The 17,681-nt window shown below is 41.5% G+C and overlaps 1 protein-coding gene across 2 annotated transcripts in view; it reads left to right on the top strand.

The window, feature by feature from the left end:
- Positions 1-5,877: 5,877 nt before the first annotated feature.
- LOC130932167 (adenylate cyclase type 9-like) overlaps positions 5,878-17,681 on the top strand; it is a 108,913-nt gene continuing 97,109 nt past the window's right edge. Inside the window, exons 1-2 of one of the 2 annotated variants that reach the window (XM_057861627.1) lie at positions 5,878-5,977; positions 6,269-8,822. In XM_057861627.1, coding sequence (XP_057717610.1) covers positions 7,049-8,822 — 1,774 coding nt within the window. In that variant the 5' untranslated portion in view covers positions 5,878-5,977; positions 6,269-7,048. Of the gene's footprint in view, positions 5,978-6,175; positions 8,823-17,681 lie in introns of those variants that run through there. The other variant, XM_057861626.1, reaches the window with a different exon arrangement.

Raw genomic sequence — 17,681 nt, 5'->3', positions numbered from 1 at the left:
ACTACATATAAAAAAACAAAATAAATGCATTCATTTGGGATGAAATGCATCACTGATGCTACAACGATCTAATGATATACTGGCAAGCGGGGTGGCCAACCAATTTATAGGGGTGGCCGTGGCCTCCCCCTGGTGGCGCCACTGGGTTTACGGATTTCATAGCCTGAGGTGGCGTGCTCTCTCACATCTTTTTTCCCTCTCTCAATTCTGAATTTCATACATATAGGACCTGCATTGCACCAACAGTTTGTCGTGACTAGAAGTGGGGTGGGGCTATTTGATGAGAGAAGTTGAGAACTATAGGAGCTTACTGACCTTCTGATGCTGAAAATTACTTTTCCAGTGTTGTATTGCTTAAGAAAAACATACTGTAGCTGTTTAGATGCTTCAATAACATGGGTATGTGCTGTTTTTTCAAGAATATATAGGGATTTGCAATCCTTTGCTTTATTGTACTTAAAGACATGGAGTCTTCAGCAAAGGTTAATTGTTAGAGTGGCTGCTCTTGAAGCTCATACTGTACTATTATGTAAATGACACTCTCATTTAATTATTGTGCAGGTCTCATCGACTAAAGGACACATTATTTGAAGTGTGCCCTGAACAAGTCCAGGCTTCAAATTCTCCCAAGACCAACAGAATAGGATTAATCTGACGCATGCAAAAATGACTGTACCGAATCCTGGCTGATGTTGTTTGGGAGGGAAAATGTTTGCGAGCTAAAGTGATTCACACCCACAAAAATTGAAGTCAGCACATTTAAGTGCTGTAATTGATTCTATTCATTCTCCATAACAACCTTATAAGAGGTCGTTGCGCTCCCTTTTCCCCGCTGAGTCTTCTTTTGTCTGCCTAAAAAATTCACACACGGGGTCAAGTGAGGATTCATCATCAGTTAGAATCGTTTTTCAAAATAAGAGCTATTTTGGAACTGTTTGAAGCAATAAAGGTGGGGGGGGTGTTTTGACTTGATGAATCATGTCATCTGTAGGAATGACATTGAAAATACAGTAAATCGCAAATCTGGCTTACAGTTCTGAGGTTTAGTGTGAGAGTGCGTGGAGTTAGCATGTTCGCTGTGTTTTTTCTGGTATTTTTCTTGGTTATCTAGATAAAAATTTGCAACGACTTTATAGGGCACTCATTTGCGGTGAAGGGAAATTGTATTTTGTACTAAAACAATGGAAGCAGGCATGTCTACGAATATCGATTAGCATGTTAGCAAAAATACCATTGAAGGGAAATGGTATTTTTGCTAACATATCATCAGAAATTGGCAGTAACGCGTACATTTACCTTAATTCTCTATAAGGCGCAACTGACTATAAGCCGCCACCCACCAAATTTTACATGAAAACGGCATTTGTTCATAGAAAAGCCGCACCGGTCTATAAGGCGCAGCTGTCCTCACTCTATTATGGGATGTTTACGCCCAAAAATATTAACCGGAAACACTTTATTTGATAGCGGCATCATACAACTGTCATTAGACCAAGTTAACCACCATGTAGCTTTGAACAAGTTGGCTTAAAAGCTGCATTGCTTCAATAACCTTCATTTTGCCACCACTGTTCCCTTGAGGGAGACAGTCAAACTCTTTTGCCACCTGCTGTCAACACTGTTATCACCCAACATGCCTCCTAGCATGCATTGCAGCACGACAGATGTAAAAAAAACAATCAAAATCCATGTTCTGTGCTAATTGTTTACTCAGTTACTGTCCCAGTTGTTTCATTCATTGATAGTTATGGTATTTGGTAACACTTCATTTGACAGCAGCGCCTTAAGACTGTCATTAGACAATCAGAATAATGACATGGCACTGTCATGAGCATTTATGAATGTTTATAGCGGATGTCATTTAGTGTCATCCGGCAAATCCTCTCACTTTTGAATGGATGTAAAAAATCCCTGGACATAAATGGAGTTAACAACATACAGTGGGGAGAACAAGTATTTGATACACTGCCGATTTTGCTGATTTTCCCACTTGCAAGCCATGTAGACGTCTGTAATTTGTATCATAAGTTCTCTTCAACTGTGAGGGACGGAATCTTATACAAAAATCCAGAAAATCTTTAAATAATAAATTTGTATTTAACTGCATGAAATAAGTATTTGATACATTACCAACTAGTAAATATTTCGGCTCTGAGTTCTTTTTTAAGAATCCCTCCTGTTCTCCACTCATTACCGGAAGTAACTGCACCTGTTTGAACTTGTTACCTGTATAAAAGACACCTGTTCACATGCTCAAACAAACAAACTCCAACCTCTCCACAATGGTCAAGACCAAAGAGCTGTGTAAGGACATCAGGGATAAAATAATAGACCTGCACAAGGCTGGGATGGGCTACAAGAAAATAAGCAAGCAGCTTGGTGAGAAGGTAACAACTGTTGGAGCGATTATTAGAAAATGGAAGAAGTTCAAGTTGACGGTCAATCTGCCTCGTTCTGGGGCTCCATGCAAGATCTCACCTCGTGGGGCTTCACTGATCATGAGGAAGGTGAGGGATCAGCCCAGAACTACACGGCAGGACCTGGTCAATGACCTGAAGAGAGCTGGAACCACAGTCTCGAAGAAACCCATCGGAAACACATTACGCCATCATGAATTAAAATCCTACAGCGCACGTGAGGTCCCGCTGCTGAAGCCAGTGCATGTCCAGACACGTCTGAAGTTTGCCACTGACCATCTGGATGATCCAGAGGAGCAATTGAAGAAGGTCATGTGGTCGGATGAGACCAAAATGGAACTTTTTGGTCTAAACTCGGCTCGTCGTGTTTGGAGGAAAAAGAAGGATGAGTACAACCCCAAGAACACCATCCCAACCGTGAAACATGGAGGAGGAAACATCATTTTTTTTGGGGCTGCTTCTCTGCCAAGTGTACAGGACGACTGCACCGTATTGAGGGGAGGATAGATGGGGCTATGGATCGCCAGATCTTGGCTGACAACCTCCTTCCTTCAGTGAGAGCCCTGAAGATGGGTCTTCCAGCATGACAACGACCCAAAGCTCACAGCCAAGGCAACTAAAGAGTGGCTCCGTAAGAAGCATCTTAAGGTCCCGGAGTGGCCTAGCCACTCACCAGATCTGAACCCGATAGAAAATCTATGGAGGGAGCTGAAAGTCTGTGTTGCCCGGCAGCAGCCCCGAAACCTGAAGGCTTTGGAGAAGATCTGCATGGAGGAGTGGGCCAAAATCCCTGCTGCAGTGTGTGCAAACCCATGTCAAGGACTACAGGAAACGTTTGGTATCTGTAATAGCAAACAAAGGTTTCTGTACCAAATATTAAGTTCGATTTTTGTGATGTATCAAACACTTTTTTCATGCAATTAAATGCAAATTTATTATTTAAAAATCATACAACGTGATTTTCTGTTTTTTTTTTGTATGAGATTCCGTCCCTCACAGTTGAAGAGAACTTATGATACAAATTACAGACCTCTACATGCTTTGCAAGTGGAAAAACCAGCAATATCGGCAGTGTATCAAATACTTGTTCTCCCCACTGTATGAAGGATGTTTTCTTCATACGTTTCCGAAACCATAAACTCTGAGGAAAAAGTGTGAAGGCAAGGCAAATTTATTTATATAGCACAATTCAACACAAGGCAATTCAAAGGGCTTTACAGAATGGATCAACTTGCGCGGACGTTCTAAAGACCGGTAAAACTAGTTTTACTAGGTAAAACTAGTAAAACTACTAGTAGTTTTACTAATTTTTTAGTGTGGCGTTTTGCCGTGCTGCTTCCGTTTGACAATGAATGACCTGAAAAAAATTAAAATGATATCTGGCTGCACTGTTACCTTTTCTGTTCTAAAAAAACAACTTTAGAAAGGGGGATGTGTAAATAAATTATAGAATTTAGATTTGTTAGTAATGAAAAAATTTAAAGTGTTCGTTGGCTGTCACTGAGCAGCATTTGCGATCGCTACACAAAAATAGCAATGCTAATTGCCCCCAAGAACGGTCAGACGTAAGACAACCAGAGGATATAATATATAAGAAAGACAGGGCATATGGTGGTAAAGGATAGCTTGTTGAAACAGGAAAATGTCATTGTTAGTGCCGTATGACAATAAACACAAGAAAAAGGTGTCTATAAAAGAGCTAACTCTGGATGAAATCAGCTCTTTTTCCCATCTTTTTCAGCCTCTGACACTTCAGCCATCTCTTTAACTGAACATTTGAATGTTCCTCCACATCTTTACCAGTGAATTTGGACCCGGGGACATCATTTTTGGACAGAATTGGTAGGTTTAGCTCAGTAAACATGTCGTTCGTACACTATTTCCATTCATTTACTATTAGGGACAAACGGGAGGCTGACCCGCCTAGCAACAATTGCTAACGTCATGAATATTAATGAGCAAAAGCATTCACGCCATATGTTCAATCGTTTTGGAATCGATTTGTTGGAGATATAATTTGTTCCAGGGTATGGACTATCCCCAACATGTTTCTGTTGATTAATAAGGTCAAAGAAGTCGCTTTCAAAAGTATTCACAGATACTATCCTGCAAATCACTACATGAAAAAATTCAAGAGACATTGACACGAACTGTTCGTTCTGTGGAAATCATCCAGAGACAGTTCAGCACCTTTTTTGGACTTGTTCTTTTTCCAACAAATTTTGGAAAGATTTTTGTAAGTTTGTTGATAGGAATCTACAGAGCCCCCCGGGTGCCAGGATAGAAAAAAAATAAAAAATCATAGCAAATCTGTACCCACAGTTTACTAATCTATGGGTACAGTTTACTAATCTGTTCTCACAGATTACTAAACTTTACCCACAGATTAGTTTTAAAAGGTAACTATTGCACGTTTTCTTTGGTAGGCGTCTTTCAGGTGTCATCAATCAATATGGCATGTTGTGTTTGCATATTTTCTGTGCTGCTGTCGTCTCCGTGTGTGCTTAATTCAAGTAGTGTTCATTTGTCAGTTAGCTATTTTTAGTAGCTGCATTAGCGGCTACTAACACACAACATGCCATATTGATTGATGCCACCTGAAAATGTAGACGGCTACCAAAGAAAATATGCAATAGTTACCTTTTAAAACCCCTTTGTTCGCCGAGGGCAAAAGGTGCAGGTGCTTGCCTGGTCGGTCCCTCTGCGTTTGGAGTCCGTTGTGACTACAGTTTCCGGGTCATTGCTAAACTGTGGGTACAGATTAGTAAACTGTGGGTACAGATTGCTAAACTGTGGGTACAATTTAGTAATCTGTGGGTACAGTTTAGTAAACTGTGGGTACAGATTAGTAATCTTTGGGTACAGATTAGCTATGATTTTTTAATTTTTTCTACCCTGGCACCCGGGGGGCTCCGTAGGAATCTACATGTGGACTTCAAGCTAAAATGGGAAAATGAAGATATTTTCATTATTAATCTACTTCTTTTGTTGTCGAAATTCTACATCCACAAATGTAAATTCAGCAAGCTGTTACCATCTTTTTCTCACTTCCACAATGAAACGGTATGCTACATAAATCTGTTTAAAAAAAAAAAAAAATCAAAGGATAGGAAATCGGAAAAAATAATTGATATTTGTGAAAAGCTGCGACTTTTTTGTGAATAGTTGCTTATGGTATTATTCATTTTTTCTTTTCTGATGTGCAATGTTTGGGATGTTTATACCCCCTGGCCTATTTGTGTTTGTATTCTTTTGTTTTTTGGTTTGTATTATTGAATATTTTCTGTCTTTTTTTTTTGTGTTTTTGTTGTTGTTTATTCTGTCGTGTTGTTGTTGTTGTTGTTAATTTAAAAAAAAAAAAATGTCTCGGGAATGTTGCAGTTCTGCCTCAATCCTCTTAATGGCGGTAAAGCTCATTTCAAACTGCTCGACACTGCAAAGAACATTAAATAACTCAAGAAGAAGAATACATGCGACACCAACGATATGATAATGCATTTCCTTCTCATTTAAAACTTTCCCCCCAAAAAACTCAAGTGGACTTTAATACCCTGCCTATTGTAAGTTTAATATGTACTCTTATTTGGCGCAACTCGTGTTAGTATTTTCCGTTTTATTGTGTCGTAAATTGTCGGAAGTAAAGTGTAAACCAGCTGCCTCGCCTGATGATTTCTTTTATTCTGAAAACATTTTCCGGATTAGGAATGCCATACATTGTCTTGCTTCCCCCCCCTCTTCCTCTCTCGCTGTCACACACAACAGTCAACAGTCTCACATTCACATCCACGCACACCAGTTCTCGGAAGATGCTTTTACCCGGGAAGAAGCTCACACCTGCACGTCTCTCTCAGGTGTCGGTGCAGTTAGGACGGCTTGCATGTGACCGACGAGCGGCGAGAAAACAGTCCCGTCTCACCACGCAGGAGGCTGGGATTTAATTTGACGCTGGCTTCTAGAACCTCAGGTATGAATACAAGCTCCTGTAATTCAATTAAAGTGGCTGGATGAAGGCGTCGTCATGCCGTTTTGACCTCGTCGGGAAAGACGATGGGGACCTTTTAATTAGCTCTACAGTCTCCCCTGGAGGTGTTTTTTTTCTTTTTATTCCACCCGTCGTCTGCCATTTCCAGCCGCAAGAACTTAACTCCCAAGAACGACTGATGATCATGGTCAAGTAATGTATTGGATTGTTTTGTTTTTTTCCATCCATTACCACACAACAGGATGTCCAGAATTGAAACACAGTTTGATGGAGCCTCATAGGAGCTGTTGCAGTACAAAAACCTGCAAATATTTTGTCTTTTTGTTGTTTAATTTCGCAAACAAGCATCATCGGTTCATTTGATTAGCGTCAAAAGTTTGTTCTGGCCTCTTGAAATATTATTAGTAACATTCTAAAGGGCTAAAATTGATCAATTCTGAAATGATTTGCCACTGAATGAAACTGTCATCATGCAGTGGCTGATTTGGGCATTGCGTCAGAAAAAATGGCATCACACAGGACTGCACATGTGGACATCAAGTGGGCTAATGGACTAGTCAAATAGTTTCCTTGACGACGGACGTGTCCCTTATCCAATCACCGCGCGGTTCAGTAGTTTGCCTTTTTCTCGAAGCTTTGGCAATACAACATGGCGTCCCCCCAACGTCAACAACTGCTTCCTCACAACACGGAGGTGAGCTGCGACTCCAGCGGCGAGGGCGTCTCGGTGAAGATCGGCGGCAGCGTCAAACACAAGCACGGAGGCGGACCGTTGGGCTTCACGGCAGGGTCCAAACACTGCAAGTACAGCATCTCCTCCAGCTGTAGCTCCGGGGAGTCGGCGGTCAAGAGGACGTTGGTCAGGAACTTCCGCTCGCAAAAGCGGCTCCCTCAGCTTTTTGAGAGGTCCGCCGGTCACTTCTGGGATCCTAAGTTTGACTCGTCCATTCTGGAGGAAGCGTGCAGAGAACGGAGTTTCCCTCAGATCCAACGGCGTTTTCGCTACGTGCTCTTTTACCTGTCCGCCGCGGCTCTTCTCTGGGGATTTTACTTCGCTGCTAACCCATCCCGTTGCAACAAGATTGTCTTTCTTATCCCGACTATGTCCTTTCTTCTCTTCTGCTTTCTCCTCTTCCTTCTAACTTTGACCAAGTTGTACTCTCACTGCTACAATCAAGTGTCTCTGTTGCTCATTGTTGTCACCTTCATGCTAACCCTAGCACCTCAGATCCAGACGTCAAGCTTCAGAGATCCAGAGACTGATTTGTTAGATGTGGATAACTTCAGCAGTTCTACACAAAACCTGTCCTACCTAAAGAGTGTCGAGGGTAGCACCTGCGTCTCAGCTGTTGGAACCTTCTCGCTCTGTATCGAGGTTCTCCTGTTGCTCTACAGTGTTCTTCACGTTCGTCTCTTTGCTTCCGTCCTACTCGGGTTGCTCTATTCCGTCTGTTTCGAGATTTTGGGTTGGTTCCATCTCACCCAGACTGAGGGTGGCTTGAGTTTAACACCGGAAAATGACCTGGATACTCTTCGATGGTTGGGACCAGCGAAAGCCTTGCTCCACCTATGTGTCCACGCCATCGGCATTCACTTGTTTATCATGTCTGAAGTGCGATCACGCAGTACCTTCCTGAAGGTGGGACAAGCAATCATGCATGGGAAGGATTTAGAGGTGGAGAAAGCGTTAAAGGAGCGAATGATCCACTCCGTCATGCCCAGAATCGTAGCAGATGAACTGATGAAGCAGGGTGACGAGGACTTGGGTGATAATTCGGTGAAGAGATACTCCACAAGCGGCGCGGCGGCTGTTATCTCTAGCCCCAAGAATAATAAACGCAAGAAAACCTCCATCCCCCGAGGTCAGATTATCTTTAGACCCTTCAACATGAAAAGGATGGAACCCGTTAGCATCCTCTTTGCTGATATCGTGGGTTTTACCAAAATGTCCGCCAATAAATCCGCCCACGCACTGGTGGGTCTTCTCAACGACTTGTTTGGACGTTTTGATAGACTCTGCGAGTTGACCGGCTGTGAGAAGATAAGCACCCTCGGGGACTGCTACTACTGCGTAGCCGGGTGTCCCGAACCTAGACCGGACCACGCGTATTGTTGCGTGGAAATGGGATTAGGCATGATCCAGGCCATTGAACAGTTCTGCCAGGAGAAAAGGGAGATGGTCAACATGAGGGTTGGCGTCCACACCGGCACTATCCTGTGCGGGATCCTCGGTATGAAGCGCTTCAAGTTTGACGTCTGGTCCAACGATGTCAACTTGGCTAATTTAATGGAGCAACTGGGAGTGGCCGGGAAGGTGCACCTATCGCAAGCTACCGCTAACTTTCTGGACGACCGCTACAAGCATGAAGATGGGCAGGTCATTGAGAGAATCGGACAGAGCGTGGTGGCGGAGCAGCTAAAAGGTAGGCGCAAGTTATAGCTTGGTTTTGATTGTCCAGTGGTTGCTAGGCTGTAAAATGCAGTGAGGAGTTATGAGTTCAATTGGCTACTGAGGCATTTTTTATGTGTTTGTGTGCTGTACGGCTTTTCCTCGGAGGAAAATTTAATGTCATCGTATAGGAGTGGGAACTTCTGGGTACCTTATGATACGATTTGCTATACAAGGCTCACGAGAACGGTTATATCACAATATGGCGATATAACAAGTATCAGTACATGGGCCTGGATATCATAAATGAACAGAAAAACAAGCTAGTTTCATCTTTAAGTTGTGAATTGGAATGGGTTTTTACAAGTAGATGGGCGCCATATAGAGGTGAAAAGTGATATTGATTCTAAGGGCCCATGCCCTGATGGGGCCCACAAAGAAAATTAGGACACTAGGTAATCGTTTGCAAATTTAAATATTAATCATTATAATTTTAATAGGATTTTTTCCCCTTGTTTTGTTTTTGGCAAAAAGTAAACACCCAGAGAGCATTTGTATTAGGGCTACAGCTATCGATTATTTTAGTAGTCGATTAATCGATGAACTAGTTAGTTCGAATAATCGAGTAATCTGATTACGAACATAAAAAAAGACCTGAGCTGAGCCTCAAACGGTATAAAAAAAATAAAAAATGAGGGTCTATGTACAACAAAAGAAGAATTGGCCTACTTACATAGCAAAAGTCTGCTAGCTTAAATGCTATAATCCGCTAACATTTTTTTTCTTTTACAGTTCGCTTAACAAATTGTTCAGACACATATTCCCACAAAAAACGGCCAAATATACTTTACGAATGCATTAAAAAAAACTAGGGGTGTCAAACGATTAAAATTTTTAATCGAGTTAATTACAGCTTAAAAATGAATTCATCGTAATTAATCGCAATTCAAACCATCTATAAAATATGCCATATTTTTCTGTAAATTATTGTTGGAATGGAAAGATAAGACACAAGATGGATATATACATTCAACATACGGTACATAAGAACTGTATTTCTTTATTATAACAATAAATCAACAAGATGGCATTACCATTATTAACATTCTGTTAAAGCGATCCATGGACAGAAAGACTTGTAGTTCTTAAAAGATCAATTTTAGTACAAGTTATAGAAATTTTATCTTAAAAACCCTCTTCATGTTTTCGTTTGAATAAAATTTGTAAAATTTTCAATCAAAAAAATAAACTAGTAGCCCGCCATTGTTGATGTCAATAATTACTTACACAATGCTCATGGATGCTGAAGCCTATAAAATCAGTCGCACCCAAGCGCCAGCAGAGGGCGGCAAAACTCCGAAAAAGACAACAAGTACACCTTTCACTGTACTGTCATTTTAATCTGTTTGAGCGGTCCATTTGTGCGTTAATTGCGTCAAATATTTTAACGGTATTAATTAAAAAATTAATTACCGCTCGTTAACGTGATAATTTTGACAGCCCTAAAAAAAACATTAGCTCAAACAAAACTTTACCTTATGTTGGTCTTAACAGGGAACAGCTGTATTCAGCCACGTGAAATGAGGCAGACTAGAGGGCAGTGTATCCACACAAATCAATAAAACTAAATGCAAACACTTTCAAAACAAACCATTACGCCACTTTAAAAACGAATACTCGGAGCAGCAAAATTTAATTCGAATCTTTTTTTGTAATCGAATACTCGAGTTAATCGATTAATCGTTGCAACACTAATATGTATTGCCAGCCAAACCCCCCTCAGATGAGACCAAGATTGAGCTGACCAAAGCACACTGGGACCGTGTGTATTTTTGTGTGAGACCAAGATTGAGCTTTTTGGCAACAAACACTCTAAGGCTACGTTCATACTACAGGTCTTAATGCAGGAATCCGATTTTTACGTGTTTTTCCGACTCGAGTTCAGACCTTCAAGTTGTAACTTGACGGTCTGAACGTGACAAGTCGCATAGAACTGGACCATTTCAAATCTGATCTGGGTCACTTTCGTATGTGGTTCAAATCCGATCTGGGCCAATTTTTTCCAGACTGTCGCGGCGGTCTGTACTGTCCAGTCTCTCAAATCGGAATTCATGCAGCAATTACGTCATCAAAAAGCGAGAGAGACGCTACGGTAGCGGTGCAGCTGTGCGTTATTAGCGCCTAGCTTGCCTTGAACACGGCTTTTTAGGAAGGGTCGGACTTGACAACAGTCATAAAAAAAAATTAAATGGGTTGAGGATAAGCCTGAGAATAATCGGTTTTCTGTTTGCTCCATATAAGCAATATTTCAACATTGCTTACACGGCCGAGAGTCGGGGCAAACTGCCCTAATGTGTGTGTGACATGCACGGACAGTGCATGCATGCTATCGATCCATATACTTTGAATATAAACCTAAACTGGGATTATTTATGTCTGTTATTTGTGTCCTCTTTTTCAAAAGCAAAATACGATTCCCTGGAATGACGGATGACAGCCAGCATGTGTAGTCATTTGTTTTGATGCTTCTGCGCATGCGGGTCGTCTTGGTCAGTGCGTGTCGGACTGCGAATTAGTGCGCATGCGTAGTACTTGAAAGGTCTCAATGGACAAAGGCAGTCTGAACGGGCACGCCAAAAAAACATATATGGCAAAAAATCGGATCTGTGCATTAAGACCTGTAGTATGAACCTAGCCTAAGTGGGTCAGGCGTGCCACTAAAGATGCGCATGCTGAAAAGCACCTCATACCCACTGTGAAGTATGGGGGTGGGTCAGTGATGCTTCCAAAGTCCCTGGGAACCTTGTTAGGGTGCATGGCATCATGAATGCTTTGAAATACCAGGACATTTTAAATCAAAATCTGTTGCCCTCTGCCCGAAAGCTGAAGATGGGTCCTCACTGGGTCTTTCAGCCAGACAATGACCCTAAACATATGGCCAAATCTACACAAAAATGGTTCACCAGACACAAAATCAAGCTCCTCCCATGGCCATCTCAGTCCCCAGACCTTGTTTTGTTGGCAAAAAGGGGTTGTACAAAGTATTAACACCAGGGGTGCTAATAATTGTGACACACATTATTTGATGTCAAATAATTTTTTCTTTATGTGGGATTTTTTCCCCACTGAATGAATGCACTTGTATTGAAGGTTGGATTTTTCTCTTTTTTTCCATTAAGGTCCCATATTATTTGAATAAAAAAAAAAAAATATTAGAAGCTAAAAAACACATCTTTTTCAGGGGTGCCAATAATTATGGAGGGCACTGTAGATGTCCAATTTCGTTTTTTATAAAAAAATGTTGTCACACTGCTATCATCGTATAACCGCTGTTGTCATTACCGCATCTTTGGTGTTCTGTTTCTGTCATCGACATATCCTGTTTCTTTTCGTCTTGTTGAGTCATTTTCACTGAAGCACTTTCCAAATCTTTGTCCTCAAATTACCTTGATATTTTATAGCCTGTTGTTAAAAAAATGATGCATGAATGCCAGTTTTGTCAGCGTTTTCACCCGGTAGGACTGTGTGGCTTCACTTTGAACTTTTATTCTGTGATTAAGTCCAATTTGTATCCATGGATTTAAGCATGGATTAATTGACACTGAAATCCACACCAATTAGCCTCTACAGAAATGGCACCGCGGAGTAAAAGTGCCTTTTCTTCACCAGGTCGGGCCAGTGATTTATGGGCCTCCATCTTCTCTCATCTCTGAGATGAACGAGCGACAAAAACTTTTGCGTTTGCTCCTATTTTTTTCCTCTTCTTTTTAGACCAAAGATAAATGTGTTGGACAGCGTTATCGTCCCTTCGCCCATTTACTTCTCATCCACCATGTATTCAGTTTCCATCTTACGATTTATCCCTTCCCTGAAGATTTGCTGAGCGCCGCGGTGATAGAGCTGGCTGTCAGGAGAGAGTTTTTCTCATGTGTTGTAAAAAACTAAAAATCCATCCACTGTCTCGATCCGTCGGCGTAAATCCTTTGGGTAGCACTATAGGATTGGATTCCGAACGTGAACAATCCCGGTTTTCCCGACTGAGACATGAATTAACATGACCTACACTGTGCAGCCTCATTTTGGTACGCCTCCGCATTTAGAGAGATCCAAGACATCCATTCATTTTTGATGCCAGGCTTGAGCTGGATCTTTCCCAGCTGACTCTGGGTGAGACGTAGGGTACGCCCTGGTTTGTTTGGCAACCTATTGCGGGAGTAATAAGATGTACTGATATGGCCTTTACAAGATAACACTTTGTTTTCTGGGTACTGCATAATCTGCATACTGTACAGTGGGGCAAATAAGTATTTAGTCAACCACTAATTGTGCAAGTTCTCCCACTTGAAAATATTAGAGAGGCCTGTAATTGTCAACATGGGTAAAGCTCAACCATGAGAGACAGAATGTGAAAAAAAAAACAGAAAATCACATTGTTTGATTTTTAAAGAATTTATTTGCAAATCATGGTGGAAAATAAGTATTTGGTCAATACCAAAAGTTCATCTGAATACTTTGTTATGTACCCTTTGTTGGCAATAACGGAAGCCAAACATTTTCACAAGCTTTTCACACACTGTTGCTGGTATTTTGGCCCATTCCTCCATGCAGATCTCCTCTAGAGCAGTGATGTTTTGGGGCTGTCGTTGGGCAACACGGACTTTCAACTCCCTCCACAGATTTTCTATGGGGTTGAGATCTGGAGACTGGCTAGGCCACTCCAGGATCTTGAAATGCTTCTTACGAAGCCACTCCTTTGTTGCCCTGGCTGTGTGTTTGGGATCATTGTCATGCTGAAAGACCCAGCCACTTCTCATCTTCAATGCCCTTGCTGATGGAAGGAGATTTTCACTCAAAATCTCTCGATACATGGCCCCATTCATTCTTTCCTTTTCACAAATCAGTGGTCCTGGTCCCTTTGCAGGAAAACATCCCCAAAGCATGATGTTTCCACCCCCATGCTTCACAGTGGGTATGGTGTTCATCCGATGCAATTCAGTATTATTTCTCCTCCAAACACGAGAACCTGTGTTCCTACCAAAACGTTCTGTTTTGGTTTCATCTGACCGTAACACATTCTCCCAGTCCTCTTCTGGATCATCCAAATGCTCTCTAGCGAACCGCAGACGGGCCTGGACGTGTACTGGCTTCAGAAGGGGGACACATCTGGCAGTGCAGGATTTGAGTTACTGGCGGTGCATTGTGTTACTGATATAATAGCCTTTGTTACTGTGGTCCCAGCTCTCTGTAGGTCATTCACTAGGTCCCCCCGTTTGGTTCTGGGATTTTTGCTCACCGTTCTTGTTATCATTTTGACGCCACGGGGTGAGATCTTGCATGGAGTCCCAGATCAAGGGAGATTATCAGTGGTCTTGTATGTCTTCCATTTTCTAATAATTGCTCCCACAGTTGATTTCTTTACACCAAGTGTTTTACCTATTGCAGATTCAGTCTTCCCAGCCTGGTGCAGGTCTACAATTTTGTCTCTGGTGTCCTTCGACAGCTCTTTGGTCTTGGCCATAGTGGAGTTTGGCGTGCGACTGACTGAAGTTGTGGACAGGTGTCTTTTATACCGATAATGAGTTAAAACAGGTGCCATTAATACAGGTAACGATGAAGCCTTGTTAGAAGAAGTTAGACCTCTTTGACAGCCAGAAATCTTGCTTGTTTGTAGGTGACCAAATACTTATTTTCCACTCTAATTTAGAAATCTTTAAAAATCAAACAATGTGATTTTCTGTTCCCCCCCCCCCCCCCCCCCCACATTCTGTCTCTCATGATGGAGGTTTACCCATGTTGACAATTACAGGCCTCTCTAATCTTTTCACGTAGGAGAACTTGCACAATCGGTGGTTGACTAAATACTTATTTGCCCCACTGAATATGGCGGAAAACACAGATAAGACTGAAAAAGCAGTTTCTGCTCTTGCACTCCACTTTAAAAGAAACTGCTGTATTTTGAGGCCAAAACAACTATTGTGTTTGATAGAACAATATGTCCATATGTTGCCATAGCAGATTCATGGCGCATTAAGCCCCCGAACTATTTTTAATTTGTCCGTTTTACCCTGAAAACCCCTGTTTACAGACGTCGCGCAACCGCTTTTGTTTTAACCCAGCCATAAAACGAATGTAATTAGGGCCCGAGCACTCAGCGTGCGAAGGCCCTATTGTTTTGCAAAGGATTATTATTATTATTATTATTATTATTATTATTATTATTATTATTCTTCTTCTTCTTTTTTCAGGGCAAATGAAAATGGCCAATTTGGAGGCCTGAACATGCACGAAAAGTCACCAAAATTTGCACATACGTGCGGCTTTGCGTAAATTTCGATAATCTTGTGTCGTTTTGAAAAAATGTCAAAAAATGGCTCAGTGGCGCCCCCTTTACCCTTAAAATTTTCAAAAAGGCCTCTCCTCTCAGGTTTTCAACGTAGAGCAATGAAATTTGGGGAGTAGATACCTTATGCCTAACTGTTCAAAAAAGCCTCTTGCACCCATATTCCAAATCCAACAGGAAATCGGATATTTTGGATCAAATGTGAAATTTTTATCGGTTCACAGTTGGAGTTTACATTTGGAGGCCTGAACATGCACGAAAACTCACCAAAATTTGCACATACATGCAACTTTACGTAAATTTTGATAATCTACAAAAAAATTTAACAAAATGGCTCAGTGGCGCCCCCTTGAAATTTTCAAAAAGGCCTTTCCTATTAGGTTTTTTCAACGTAGAACGATGAAATTTGGCGAGTCGATACATTGTGCAAAACTGCTCCAAAAAGTCTCTTGCACCCATATTCCAAACCCAACAGGAAGCCGGAAATTTTGGATCAAATGTGAAATTTTATCGATTTACATTTGAGACCTTGTCGCTGAAGAAAATAGTTGGATCGTCTTCAAAATTGGTCAGACTATTCAGGAGACATATGAGATCTTAAGTTTTGAAAATGGTGAGTTTTCACTCAAGGGTCTGACCTGGGCGTGGTCCCAAAGTCGGCCATTTTTGGGCAAAATACCAAATTCAGAAAATGATTAAAAACTCTGTGATACAACGTTCAATCTTTTTCATTTCTAGCATGTATATGAGATATACCAGCCTGAACACGACTGCATTGAAATATTACCCATTAGGCCTGGCGCCCCCTAGTGGGAACAGGAAATGGCCTTCTTTACGAGACAGGCTCCTCCTCCAAGGGAAAAAAATCTATTGACCTCAAACCTGTTTCAGGGGAGCCTCAAGACATGTGTTCAGGTCCCTGATGAAAAATATTGAGGTTTCGTTGAAGCGGAGAGGTCCAAACTGGAAGTGAAAATGACCGTCAACAATTTGTCTCGCCAAAAATTTTGAACAGTCATAACTCGGCAGATATGCAACATATCTGCGCCAAACTTTCCGTGTTTGTTGAGAGTCATACCCTGAAGGTTCTTGTAGGGGTCATTTGCATCAACTCTACAGTGCCAACTAGTGGCGACAGAAAGAAGTTTTAAAAAAGGCCTTTCCTATTGGGTTTTTTCAACATAGAGCAAGGAAATTTGGGGAGTAGATACATTATGCAAAACTGCTCCAAAAAGTCTCTTGCACCCATATTCCAAATCCAACAGGAAATCGGGTATTTTGGATCGAATGTGAAATTTTCATGGGTTCACAGTAAGAGTTTACATTTGGAGGCTTGAATATGCATAAAAACTCACCAAAATTTGCACATACATGCGGCTTTGGATAACGTTCGATAATCTTGCAACGTTACGAAACAATTTAACAAAATGGCTCAGTGGCGCCCCCTTGAAATTTTCAAAAAGGCCTCTCCATTTAGGTTTTTCTAACATAGAGTGATGAAATTTGGAGAGTCAAAACTTTGTGCAAAACTGCTCCAAAAAGTCTCTTGCACACACATTCCAAATCCTACAGGAAATCGGGTATTTTGGATTGAATGTGAACTTTTTATCGATTTACAGTGTGCACATTTTACACCTTGGCACCTAGGGAATTAGTTTGATCATTCTCAAAATTGGCGAGACTGTTCATGAGGCATATGAAATCTTAAGTTATAAAAATGGTGTGTTTTCATTCACGGGCCTGACCTGGGCGGGGCGCCAAATTCTTCCATTTTTTCGCCAAAACACCGAATTCGGAAAATGACTGATAACTCCCTCATACAACGTTCAATCTATTTTAAATCTGGCATGTGTGTGAGGTATACCAGCCTGAGCAGGACTGGATTGAAAATTTACCATTTGTGCCTGGCGCCTCCTAGTGGGAACAGGAAATGCCCTTTTTTACGGGACACACTCCTCCTCTAAAGGGAAAAAATCAATCTACCTCAAACCTGCATAAGGGAAACCTTAAGACCTGTCTTCAGGTGCCTGATGAAAAATATTGAAGTTTCGTTGAAGCGGAGGGGTCCAAACAGGAAAGTGAAAATGACTGTCAACAATTTTTCTCTCCAAAAACTTTGAACAGTCATAACTCGGCAGATATACAAGATATCTGCGCCAAACTTCCCGTGCTTGTTGAGAGTCATACCCTGAAGGGCCTTGTAGGGGTCATTTGCATCAACCCTACAGCGCCAACTAGTGGCGATAGAAAGTCACTCGTTTTTCCAAAACATGTCCAGTTCTTTTCATGTTGGTCATTGTAGTTTCAAGACCTATTAAAATACTTTTTTACGGCCCATGTCCACGTGTCTCTGTCTGTTGCCGTGACGACCCTTTGTTCGCCATTTAAAGGAAATATTTTTTTTTCAGAGACTCAGGGAGCTTATAGAGCCACAATAGTTGGCACACTTGGTCGAATTGGCCCAGTTAGAAGATTAATTTGGTTTTGAATAAGGGCTTGGCTGCACAGCTCAGTAGTGGCTCCTTTTTTGTAGTACTCTCTCCAATAGGGGTT

The sequence above is a fragment of the Corythoichthys intestinalis genome, chromosome 16 (genome assembly GCF_030265065.1).
Source record: "Corythoichthys intestinalis isolate RoL2023-P3 chromosome 16, ASM3026506v1, whole genome shotgun sequence".
NCBI classification, from domain to species: domain Eukaryota; kingdom Metazoa; phylum Chordata; class Actinopteri; order Syngnathiformes; family Syngnathidae; genus Corythoichthys; species Corythoichthys intestinalis.
Note: the sequence above shows the minus strand (reverse complement) of the source record. Positions and strands in the feature narration are given on the sequence as shown.